The following is a 13,353-nucleotide window of genomic DNA, read 5'->3' as shown; positions in this document are numbered from 1 at the left end:
AAGAGTTCCCACGGGATTTTTAAAAAACTACACCCACGCGAACGAAGTCGCGGGCATCAGTTAGTGAATAACTAAAACTATTGTTTCATAAGCAAGTAATGACTATAAACGAAAAACACACCCATCAAGTAGTTAGGTACTATGTTTCATTGCTTTTTGTACTTTGACCTTGTGTCACTTTTAATTTAATGGGATTGCCGTCTGTTATCGAGCCCTTGGTAACTATCATTTTTAACAAAATATGTGTCCAAATGGTTACGCCATAACATTGGAGCGATATATAAAACAAAGTACATAAAAAGTGTTTAAAAAACCCCACTGCAGTTTGCAGTTTGCACTGCTGTCTCAACTATAATAATTAATTAATTAAAGAATATTTTTTTACATATGTAAAAAGTAAAAACGGCGCCAGCATCCGTTATATTGGTTTTTATAGCCATTATCTCTCGGAATGATGCAAGAACTTTAACGATACCCCATACATCCAAATCTCTTAAAGCATTTAGAAGTCATGACGGGATAGAGAAACTTACATACCTATGTACACCTTGCCTATGTACACGATTCACGAACCCTGAAAACATTTCACTTCTTTTCTTTGGCAGTCGTGTTAACATACACCTTTCCCTTCAGACTACATTTACGATTTTAGCCAAACCTTTAGGTAGACGTAAAACTCCGATCGAAAATTGACGGATTTGAATACATTTTATTAACCCCCGACCCAAAAAGAGGGGTTTTTTTAATTCACTATAGGTAAGCGCTTGACCGCAATCACACCTGATGGAAAGTGATGATGTGGTCTAAGATGGGACGCGTTTACCTAGAAGGTGCCTAGGAGTGTGGGGGTGTTATGAGTTTGACGTGTGTATCTGTGTAGAGGTAGTTTGATCGAGAGTGTTCTTAGCTATAATTTAAGAAAACAGTTCAGCCGTTTGAAAGTTATCAGCTCTTTTCTAGTTACTGTAACCTTCAATTGTCGGGGGTGTTATAAATTTTTAAGTTACACTTGTTCGGTGCGTGTTTATTGGAGTTCGTTCTTGGCTATGTTTGATGAAAATTTGTTCTATCGATTGAGGATTATCTACTCTTTTCTCTAATACAATAATATATTGTCCACAGGAGCACATCAACTTGGTTGGGTTCGACGCGAACCTGGGCCCAGTGGTGATGTCGCTGAAGAACGATCACATGGCCGGCCAGGACCACACCAGGATACTCCTGAGGCTACGGACGACCACTATGCATGGACTTATTCCCACACCAAGTAAGCTTATCATTTATTTATTTATCCATATACAGGTTAGCCCTTAAATGCAATCTCACTTGGTGGTAAGTGATGATGAAATCTAAGATGGGAGCGGGCTAACCTGGAACAGATATGGCAGTTTTTATTAAACCCTTTGGTTTCTACACGGCATCACCGGGTGGTTACGCATACGTTCACGCTTTACGCAAGCGGTGTGCCATGTTTTATACAGTTCCATACATTACAACGCAATGGTACGCGCTACGTCTACGCTTACGCAGCCTGTGTGAACGAGCTATTTAGTCTAAACCAAGCCAAAATCTTATAGCTCAGCAGTCTTTCAATTAAGTACGATTTAATCTACTATGCATTTCCATTGAGAAGACCATTTTTATACTGCCGAATAGAATGTGCCGAACCGCCTAAGTGCCGTTAGCACGCCTTATTAAACTTAAACATTAAAAAACTTGTGTCTGTCTAAAGCCTATAGTAGCACTGCCTATACTTGGTAATGAGTTGACTGACCCAAGTGACATGACCCTTGTAATTTAAACTTATTTATGTAGATAATAACAATTTCAAAGTGGGTTAATGGATAAACCCCGTACGGGTGTAAGTACTAAGGATCTGTTTTCATTTTACGATCTTTTCTATTATCACATTAGGTATATCTCTGGAGAACTTTAAAACTATAAATGCAGTAGTTTCATTTGCTACTGTAATATTCTCTAGACAGTGTAGAATACGAGATGCTTTTAAATGTTTTCATATTCTTTGTTTCTATAAATGTGAAAGTTTATTTTATATTTATTCTATAAAATATAATGAGTAAGGTAAAACAGGTTACTTGATGAATAACGAAATTATTAGTAGATAATTAGATTCACTTGAATATTCAAAAACAAAACGTATTATAATGGAGATAACATACCACAATTAGTCACGTCGACTCATGCAAGTGGGTCGAATTATTATTATCCAAAATCAAAAGCTTAATTTGTTATAATCCGCAAAAAAAGCGCGGATTTTTTAGCGGATTGTAACAAATTAAGCTTTTGATTTTGTATATCATGGATTTCCACAAAGTAACGTCTGCTTCTATACAATATTCGAATTAATATCAACAACGCAACATACAAAATAAAATGGTTCAATAAGTAAAGATTTTACAACACTGAAGAATATGAAGTTGAATAAATCTCAAACCTTAAAGAAAACTTACATATCCTTGAAAAAAAGTAACAATGTGTAAATTTTTACAGATTCAGGCGTTATGCCGTCACCATTAAGGATGGCCAAAATGGTGAACGATCAAGTTAATGTGGACAACTTCATGGCTGTAATGTGTCTCAACGCGTCATCCCTAATCGCCACTTTCGACGAGCATGTTCTGGTCAACACGTTCAAGTTTGGCGTTCTCTACCAGAAGTATGGTCAAACGACTGAGGAAGAGCTGTTCGGAAATAATGAGACGTCACCCGCATTTAACGAGTTCTTAGAAATACTTGGACAGAGGATTATTCTGCGAGACCACAAAGGTAGAACAAACATTATAAGAAGTTCTATTTCTAAGTAATAATTAATTAGAATCTGCTTAAGCTAGTCGATTTACCTAATACCTAGGCCTAGTGTACCTAGGCCTTGGATGAATTAAACACCTAAGCTTTTTACTATCCACATCCTTTTGTCTCAGGTCTTTTAATTTATATAGACCCACCTATTTTCTTCATCATACATTTTCATCAAAAAGTGTAAGGAAGAGATAAGGTAACAATAAGATTCCATTATCGAAACACCTTAGTATAGCTAGCGCCAATTTCTACAACCCCATTAAAGAGTCATGCATATAGTTGATGTTTCAATCGACTTAAGCTATTACTTAGCTAAGAATCTAAGATAACTAGAGTACAGGTATTGGTACTATTAAGTAGGTGGCATTGAAATAAATTTTCTCTTTCGTAATTTGCCTGTTCGTTCTAATTCCAGGATATCGAGGCGGTCTGGATATAATGAACGGGCATACGGGTACAGAAGCGGTGTATGAGCGGTTCTACGATCGTGAGATCATGTTCCACGTGGCGCCACTGTTGCCGCACACGGCCGGCGATGCACAGCAGTTGCAGCGAAAGCGACACGTCGGGAACGACATCGTGGCAATTGTTTTTCAGGTGACTAAGCTAACATCTTCGTAGCTTTTTAGTCTTGCTTAGCTATGTTACTACTAGGTCGTAATGAACAGCACGGAGGTGTTTGAGCGATGCATCATGATCAGGATCACGTGGCCTGCTGCTGCCTCGAGAATGACACTGTGGCGATTATTTTTCAGGTAACTTTCTATACTAACACGTTTTCTTCAGCTCGTTCAGGCTGCGTAAGCGTAGACGTAGCGCGTACCATTGCGTTGTAATGTATGAAACTGTATGAAACATGCCACACCACTTGCGTAAAGTGTGGACGTATGTGTAACCCGGTGTGTTACGCGCGTCACTACGCACATGTCATGTGAACGCATTTGGTGTGAATCGGCCTTTAATCTTTAACAAGCTTTTGTCATACACAGTATCCATCTGGGTATTGAAGCAGTCTGGACATTATATACAGGCATGAAGGCGGTGTAGAACGCAAGATCTTATTGAATGATTGTTATAAAGTTAATTAGGCTACACTAAAATCGTAACGGTAGATGCCTACACAGATATTCCTTCATAAACCCTGTAAAAAATAGATAAATTTGTGACAGTGATCATGATTCTAAAGATTCGGTTCAAGAGTCAAGGCATCGGAGTGTTTTTAGACAATTAAAATATCCCTGGTATAGAATCGCACTATGTTTATCATAATTTCAAATATTGTGAAATAATTCTTATTTCAGGAAAAAGCAACGCCATTCACTCCAGACATGATCGCGTCACACTTCTTACACGCCTTCATCGTGGTCACGCCCGTGGAAACTGCTGACGGGGAGACCAGGTAGAGATAATAGAATTATTTCTTTTTTAGTTTACTTTTCACGGTTCCATACCCCAACTCCGCTGTCCGTCCGTCTGACTGTCAGCTGGCTGTATACCCTAAACCGTAATAGTTGAAACCATGAAAGTTGAAATTTTTACATAGTTTGTATTTCTATTGGCGTTAAATAATAAAAATTTAAAATGGCCGCCACGAAATAGTAAAAAAAATTATAGAGTTATTTCTTATACGATGGTACGAAACTCTTTGTGTGTAAGTCTGACTCGCACTTGTCCGATTTTTTTAATGCTTTTGCAAGTTCAAAAGTTACCTGCAAACTTTACTAATTTGCCTTAGCTCCATTAAATTTTTATTGTTTTTCCTTAAGTTTGAACAACGAAATATAAAAGAGAAACTTTTTCCATTCGCAATAAGTTACGAGTAAAACTCACATCTTAAAAACTTCTTCATTTTTAATTCCACTATTATACAGTTGTCAAGTTGCTTGTTTAGCATAAAGTTTGTATAACTTCGAACAACGCAGAGGCAATATTTGCATGAGGAAGCTGAGAAAATGGCTCGGAAAAGGGAATGGAAATTCACCCGGTAATTTATATGCAAACGAATGGTGACTATGTAATTAAGGAGTTTTTTTTTATGACGACTATAAAATTGTTGTCCGAGCGAAACTCCTTTGATGATTTTAATTGCTGGCTACGCGACGAGCTTTTACAGATCTTAGTTGATATTTAAGAAGTTAACAAGTTCTTTCTTGGTTTCCTACTTGGAAGCTATTGTAAAGGGCTTGCCTCATACCTATTAATAAAGTAACATTTTATGGTGGTAAAAATTAAAAACTACTTAAAATACCTGGAAGCGATACAAAGACTATGACTTCTTTGAACTTTCACGCCACATTCTACCATTCTACTGTAATGTTATACTTTTTTATTGGCATCAATTCTCAATATCGTCTGTGTAAAACAACTATCATCATCATCATCAGCCTGTGGACGTCCGTTTTTGGACATAAGCCTTCCCTAACGAGCGCCACCACACCCGATCCTCAGCTTTCCTCATCCAGCCACTTCCCGCCAGCCGCTTTCTATCGTCAGTCCATCGTTCTGGAGGCTATCCCATACTTTGTTTGCTTATACGCGGTCTCCACTCAAGGACTTTTCGGCTCCAACAGCCATCGCCTCTACGACAGGCAAGGCCTGCCCACTGCCACTTCAGCTTGCTAATAGTTTGGGCTATTTCAGATACAACTAATTGCGTTTTAATATGAATCGGGGTTTTCAATCGGTAGATAAGAATTTCTGCTTATTCGACAATCTTTTTTATCTTCAGGTACAAGGTGGCCGTCACAGGTAGACACGACGTACCATTTTTCGGACCGACGCTTCCCCAGCCACCTGTATTCCGAAAAGGGCGAGAACTTAAAGAATTCCTCCTTACCAAGCTCATCAACGCTGAGAACGCGTGCTACAAAGCCTTCAAGTTCGCGGAGCTTGAGCAAAGGACCCGCGCGTCCTTGTTACAAGCATTGGCTGATAAGTTAAAGGAGAAGACCATTGAGTTTCTTGGTACGGGGGCGAGGAATGAGCCCGGAGCAGTTTCCCCACAACCTGAAGGCACACCGAAGCAAGAGGGACCGGGAGCTAGATTTATTGACACCGTCAGAAAGGTCTTAAACCCTAAAGTCAGGTTAGTATCATCTAGACTCAAGTGTATAGTGTGGCAAAGTAGAGAGTGAATAGTAGCTCGATTCCGCAAAACCTGCTAAATCATTATTACAATCGCAATTGTTGTTATTGGCTAAAATGGAATTCTTGTTGCAACAACACATTGTAGCCAATAGTGAGCGAGTATCAACCAATCAGACGGGATTGCGATCGTGACATTGTAGCTGTCATTCCATCGCAATCGAGCTTTTTTGATAAGAAAACTGACCTTTATTCCCGCTACGTCATGGATATCATACAAGCGAGGAACAAAACTTGGTACTTTTCAAAATTGTTTTACACAATTTGATAACTCATGTTGTTGAGATAAAATTCGATTTGCTTTGGAAACATTTTGGACTAGTATGGTAACTTTTGTTTTTGAGTATTTCCTGTATTTTTTTATTTCCCGACTGCGGCGAATACGAAAGGATGGTTATATTTTGTAATACAAATAAAAAAATTACTTAACAATAAAAATGTTTAAATTTTTAGAAAAAATCGCTTTCGGCTTTAGTCCGTCATGAGATAATCTTCAGAGAAAAGAGAAGGCAATTAAATTATTATTTCTATTATTTCAACTTTTTCAGATCTCCAAGCGTAGACACCAATCTTTCGGGTGACAGCAATAAAAACAATGCGCTGAATAAGAAAATTAATAACCTGCACGATACACCTACACCTAATGTAAGTATTGTAGGTAGAATAAAATATTATACCTACCGTATTCAGATCATCGAATTGCATAACGCTTGCAAACGTATAATGGTAGCCTGACGGGGTTAGCAAAGTTTTAATCTTTCGTACGACACAATCATAATGGAAACTATAGACACGTAAATAAAATTTCATCATCATCATCATCATTGTCAACAAAGGTTCACAATATTCCGAGTGTCAAAAACTTCAGCATTAAAATAAAATAGACTTTATGTGCCTTGTTTTAATGCTCAAGTTTGTCCCCACAGCTCTACATCCAAAGGTCCAAGCGGAAACGTTGCGAAGTTAAAATCGGTGACTGAGTAAATTTGAAATAGCAGATTTTTAATACAAAACCTGTCATCACGCCCAATTTATTCCTCGGCTAGACGTCACTCGATGTTGTTGATATCGGCACTAAGGCCGATAAAGAGGATCTATAGAGCGCACTTTGACTTTGCTCAGACTTATGACACTGTTAAAACGAGACAGCGTTATACCACTGGCGTAAATAAACTTAACTCTAAGCAAGTGTGCTCTATATATTTAAACAGTAGTTAAGGAAGTGGTTAATAATATTTTACTTTGACATTATTTTATTTCGACTCTCGAATCAACGTTTGGTGAGATATTAACCTAACAAGCACACAGTTTCCTACATATTGTAAGTTTTGTTCTCAGAGTGGTCGTTCCAAGTCGTCCATCGCGTCGTCGTCGGCGAGCGCCGTGTCGGTGCGGTCGGCGGGCGGCTCGGGCGAGTCCAGCCCCGACGTGACGTCACGCGTGGCGCCGCCGCGCGCGCCGCTGCACGACCACAGCGACGACTCCAGCCTCAACTCCGTCGATCTCGATCCTCTTGGTGAGTACCCACTTATGAAACGAAACTTCTTAAGGCGCACTAAACGGGTCTAACCGTGTAGATAGCCTTAACGGACCTTGAATAGGGACCAAGTTAAAGGTGCATGAGACGGTTCTGTCCGCGAAATACAAATTTAATTTGGTTGTTCGCAATTTGTAAATTACTACGACAGCTTCCGTACAGAAATCAAAAGAGTAGGTATGGGTTTAATAAAAACTACCATAACCCTTCCAGGCTAGCCCGCTTCTACCTTAGACTGAATCATCACTTACCACCAAGTGAGATTGCAGTCAAGGTCTAACTTGCGCCTGAATAAAAAAAATAGTTTATCAACAGAAAAAGACTAAGTATCAAAATCAAACAGCCAGACATGGATTAATTTCAAGATGGCTGCTGCTAACATTGAAATTAGGCCAAGGTCTTGTACTTAACTTTGATAATTTTTAACGTAGAACAATATTGTTTTAACTTCTAGAGTTTGCGGTTTTTATGGTCAAGGAGTTAATTTCAACCGAAAAAAAAAATCGTTCATGTAGTATCTAGTATCTACCTATTGCAGATTGTCTATTGTAGATTGTCATTGTGTGTTATCATTAAATAGAAGATTTTTTTTAATACGCATACTTTTCTTTATAATTATTATGTTGTGTGTTGGAATTAAGATGTCGTCTGATATTACATATACAAAACAAGATATTGAATTGAATTTTCTTCTCAAATAGACGACAAGGACTGGCTGACTTGTGGTAAAGCTACAGGTTAGTCCTGTAGAGTATGTGTCCCTGTATATTTGTACACTAAATAGGCAAGCTTTATGTGAAGCACTATATATATTAGCATGACGCAATCGTAGTTCATTTTTATTTTATAAACACTATATTTTTTTGATCACATATAATTATTATACTTATATTCCTATGTTTACCTTCTAGTTAGTAAATGGTCCAAAGCCTGCTATACACACAAAACATAAAATTGACCACATTCACAGGATTAAGATATATCAAGCTGTCCTTTTCTCGTAAGAGTATTATGAAAAGGATAGTATGATAAGTTGGATTGTTGTGTTGTATACAGTGCAGCGGAATTTGTAACAATATATATGTTGTGTAATACAATTTTGAAAAGGTACTGAATAAAAAGGAATATGACTTAGGGTCAAATGAAAGAAAATTCAAAAGACACGGTACTTTACGCTTTCCCAGATTATCGATGTATTTTTGTACAAATACCTAACATAAAATGCTATGAAGAGAGATTAGTATAAAACTCCCATTCTTGCCTTTTCGTGTCTTGTGAGATCAGCAGATTATAGCTAAGAACACTCTCTATCAAGCCACCTTTCAAACAAAAATAAACTAAATTAAAATCGGTTCCTTAGTTTAGGAGCTACGATGCCACAGTCTATTAAAAATAGACATTAAAACACCTCTTTCGTTATAGGTGCAGTATACGTTGACAGCGACACAGGGCTAGAGTCTATGTCGTCTGCTGAAGCAGGTGCGAACGCTCGCGAGCAGCACGCGACACCGCGTGACGCTGAACAGTTGCGACAGGAGGTGTGCCGCTTGAAGAACGATAAGCTGGACCTGTTGAAACAGAATATTGTAAGTGTTTATTGATTAAAGACTGTCGATTTATTTATTTAACAGGGCTCTCTCCGTCACTTACTCCATACAATCGTAGTTCCAATTTCATTTGAATATTAAGCAATCAAAGTCCATGAAATTTTGCAGACATATTCTAGAAACTAATATCTGTGCCTGTGGTGTTTTAGATTTTTCTAAAAATATGTAGTTTTAAAATTACAGGGGCTCAAAGATTTGTATGTAAATTTTTAAGACCGCGTAACTTTGAAACCGAATATTTTAACAGAAATCTGGAAAACCACAGGCATAGATATTAGTTTCTAGAATATGTCTGCAAAATTTCATGGACTTTGGTTGCCTAATATTCAAATGAAATTGCAACTACGTTTGTATGGAGCGAGCGATGGAGAGACCCAACGCTTGCGAGCAGTACGCGACGTCGCGTCAGTCAGTTGTGGCAGGAGCTTGTAGAACTAAAGTAAACAACTACGAAACTAAAGTAAAATGTAAAGTAGAGATAAACTAGACCTGTTGCAAGAGAATATTTGAAGAATTTATTACTTAAGGCAAGCTATTTATAGGGGCCAAAGCGGTACAGGAATGGAATTAGAATTTTCTGCTGTGTTCTGGTAGAATAATACCTTAATTTTTTCGGCAACAGATCTCTCAGTTAATGTAATACTTCTAATATTATAGCTGCTAGGTTTTGATCAGTAATCAAGAAATACCCAAATGTTTAAATTTTATTTTTGTTTCATTGCAGACTTGGCAAAACGAAATAAAATGCCTACGAGAGAGAATAATAACACTACAAGCGGAACTAGCGGCGGTATCGAAGGACAGGCGACATCGCGAACAAACCACCACCATCATCCCCAACCCATCCACACACGACTCCACCGCTTGAAAGTCGTGGAAACACCATGAAAGACATTAGCATTAAGGTTCATTTTGTGGGCTTATCAATGTTTAGCGTCTTTGAAACAACCTCTGTATTAGAATACGATGTTAGTGCTATCAATGTTTAGCGTTTATGTTTGCTGTTCTAAGTTGGTAACATGAATGTATAGGTAAAGGTTATTTAAGCGCTCCTAATACCAACTTAAAGTAAATACCTACTTATTGCTGTCTCACTTCGACTACTAAATTAGAGCGAGAGATCGGATCACACTGGTCGATCTACCGATCTCGCTCGGCGGTCGAAAGCGATTAGCGAATAAATAGGTTTTTGTTTCAAGTAGGTATTACGAGCACTCGATCCATCTTTATCATACATTCGTGGTTTATAAGCAAACAATGCCATCTAGTGTGGTAGATGATTTAAATGATCGATGGTTAAGTACGCCATCTTGTGGATGGTAAATGAATGATGATTTGAAATTTTATGTTGATTGTAAGTTGATGAAACGAAACTTTATGCGACTAAACATATTATTACCAATTACCATCTTTTAAACGTTTTCTGAATAAAAGGACAGCTTGAATTTTAGCCCATTTGGGTGGAAGTTTGCATATTGGCATTGTATTTCATCGGTGGAACAAAATTAGGCTATTTATCACAGTTGAATGTGTATGGGCACTTTTCCCTATTAAATGATTATAATATTGCCAATTTGAAAAAAATGTGCAATAATAATTTTCGAATTTTGCAATAGCTTACCATAAAACGTGATATGGTATTTAGATTGTACGTGTAGTAAGTACATATTTTTTTATATCCCAGTCTATATTATTTAAAAATACATCGTTGACTGATATCATATAGAAAATCGCTATTATTTTAGCTGAATTATTTATGTTAAGGATATGAAAATACCTATCTCACACTTTTATTATTTACAAGTTTTCAGTAGGAGTGCTTTTTTCACGAAGTAGGTAGATTTCACGAATATAAATAATAAAAAGAATCATGTTTATAGCTTTTCATGGAAATTATAATATATTTTCCTTCCAAAATGCAGAAAATATATTTATAAATTCGAATGTAAACTCAAATTCAATGTACCTTTTATTAAATTACCTGAATGTAATAACTATCTTTTCAGGCATAAAATAATGTCGTACTTAGGTGCGGTGTTGTAAAAAAAAAATTAAACAATGTCGTTGTCTTTTTGATGTTCTTTCCTTAGTTATTTAAATTGTTTATGTCAAAAAATTCTTATGACTTGGTGTCACTGTAGTTCTTTAAGATACGAATTTGTTAAAACAAAGAAAAATGTAGCGTAAATGTATATTATCTTCTCAGAATATACCTAAAGTTAGAGAAAAAACGGTACCTACAAAACAAAGCCTTTACTATCTAGAAGCCTATTACTTATATGGTGCATTAGAAAAAAACTTATGATAAAATATCTTATAGTCTAATAAATGTTAGAACTTCTATTTTATATCTCGGAATATATGTATTTTTTGTGTATCGACTGTGAGCTGGCATCCGGTACTATTTCAGTTTTAACAACTTTACATGACGAAGGAATAAATTTATTTCCTTTAGCTACCTATAAATTGATTGTATACGCCGCCAGTATAGTTGACGCCTCTAGTGTACATGGTTTTTCAAATGTTTGTTCCAAGCTCGATAACGGTCTTGAACTGTGACATCAAATAAGTACTTAAGTACCTACTTATAAAAAAAAAAAGTTTGTTTGAGCTAGTACATATTACCAGTTCACAGTCGATGTTTTATATTTTTGTGGCTTTACTTTAGTTCTGTGCAATGATTTGTGTTCTGATTTTCAATTAATAATAATTTCTTAAGTAAGAATGAAAAGAAAACTTGATTTCTTACATTACGAATTGTATTCCGATCGAAAGCGAAAAAAAACCCTAAAACGAATTACAAAAAAAAAAGAGGTAAAACATTATGATTGTCGACATTAACGCCATCTACATCAGCTTAAAGTTTATAAAGGATTGTTTCAAAAAACGTTATAATTCTAAGTTCGCCAACATTCATGGCATTGTAAATATACATTAATTAATACAGTCTTAGACTAATTAATCAGTATTTTTCTTAATTTATGCTTGATGTAAGGATCGTTTCGAGTGTCTTTGAGTTTGATTATGTTTTGTTGTTTATAATTAATATTTTATACCAAAGTTAACATTCCCCACTAAATAGAGTAGTTTTTTTATAATTACCATAGTAGAGATGAATCAGTATTTTGAATCATTCAGTTGACAAGCGCGCTAACATATTTCTAAGTTTACATTTAGTTTTAATTATTAAATGTAATCATTTAGATCTTTGTTTGACTGTTGATTATGATTATAAGTTGACACTAACTGTTGATTCTTCTCCTAGACTTAAACCAAATATTGCGAGCGCGGAGCGTTAGAGATATACTTAGTTATAATTATAAGAGATACTATTGAAATATATAAATAGTTAATTACTAAATAAATATTGTTGTTTCATTATAGTATCCTATGCTAGATACAGAATTACTTTAAACAAAAGTGACTGGCCGGATTTATTACCTTTTCTATTTTGAACTTTTACTCCTAAAAATTTTCAAAATAGAAGAATCAGATACAAAATAGTAGATCGTCCTAGCTGTAGCTGTGGTATAAAAACACTTCGGTTTTTTGTTGACAAAAAAATCTTAAGAGAGAATAAAATAAAACCACACTGCAATAGAAAAACTAGCACCATCTCATAGTTAAGCGCTAAACCTAAGCTGAAGAAGACACTGGATCTGTGATCTAATGTCCACCCATGTGGTTAAGTATCCATGTGGAATACTAGCGTATTCCACATGGATACTAAACGCCACCATAGCTAGAACCTTAATCATGCGGTTAAGGTTCTAGCTTGAGTTTAAGTGAAGTTTCCCTCAAACACGTAATAAAATTGTAACGAAAACCCGACAGATGTCGCTATTTCAGGACTAAATAAAGGACGAGCACGGGTTCAATACGTACGGTCAGCTTTTTCTAAAGCATACTTCGATCTAAACTTTCTTTTGAATTATTCAAAAATCATACACCTACATTCTGCAGCCGTACAAGAAATGGTGGATTTTCGAGCCAAACGTCTGTGGCGTCAAGGCGTCAATGACGCCGCGACAGAGCGTCACTGACGTCACAAACGCTCGGCTTGAAAATCCACCTTACGTCGCACTTTGTGTGGTTCCAACAATGTACATTGTAGGTCCTACCTACTATGTGGGCAGGCTCTCAATCATCAATGTAAATAAAGGTCATTCCCTAATAGCTTTGAACTACTTCACGTCACGGTTTTTATGGGTCAGGACTCGGGAGGGGTATTTAATGAAAAATAGC

The 13,353-nt window shown here is 36.5% G+C and overlaps 1 protein-coding gene across 8 annotated transcripts in view; it reads left to right on the top strand.

Moving 5' to 3' along the window:
• The window catches only part of LOC123873606 (rap1 GTPase-activating protein 1), a 375,763-nt gene extending 363,290 nt beyond the window's left edge, over nt 1–12,473 (top strand). For 7 of the 8 annotated variants that reach the window (XM_045918516.1, XM_045918514.1, XM_045918513.1 and 4 more), the window contains 10 exons: nt 1,123–1,267; nt 2,512–2,787; nt 3,236–3,417; nt 4,122–4,219; nt 5,549–5,905; nt 6,513–6,609; nt 7,303–7,480; nt 8,203–8,238; nt 8,924–9,087; nt 9,833–12,473. In XM_045918516.1, coding sequence (XP_045774472.1) covers nt 1,123–1,267; nt 2,512–2,787; nt 3,236–3,417; nt 4,122–4,219; nt 5,549–5,905; nt 6,513–6,609; nt 7,303–7,480; nt 8,203–8,238; nt 8,924–9,087; nt 9,833–9,976 — 1,677 coding nt within the window. In that variant the 3' untranslated portion in view covers nt 9,977–12,473. The remainder of the gene's footprint in view (nt 1–1,122; nt 1,268–2,511; nt 2,788–3,235; nt 3,418–4,121; nt 4,220–5,548; nt 5,906–6,512; nt 6,610–7,302; nt 7,481–8,202; nt 8,239–8,923; nt 9,088–9,832) is intronic. The other variant, XM_045918517.1, reaches the window with a different exon arrangement.
• The last annotated feature ends 880 nt before the right edge of the window (nt 12,474–13,353 follow it).

This window comes from Maniola jurtina, chromosome 17 (assembly GCF_905333055.1).
Source record: "Maniola jurtina chromosome 17, ilManJurt1.1, whole genome shotgun sequence".
Taxonomy (NCBI): Eukaryota; Metazoa; Arthropoda; class Insecta; order Lepidoptera; family Nymphalidae; genus Maniola; species Maniola jurtina.
The sequence above is the reverse complement of the archived record's forward strand: the minus strand, read 5'-3'. Positions and strand labels throughout refer to the sequence as shown.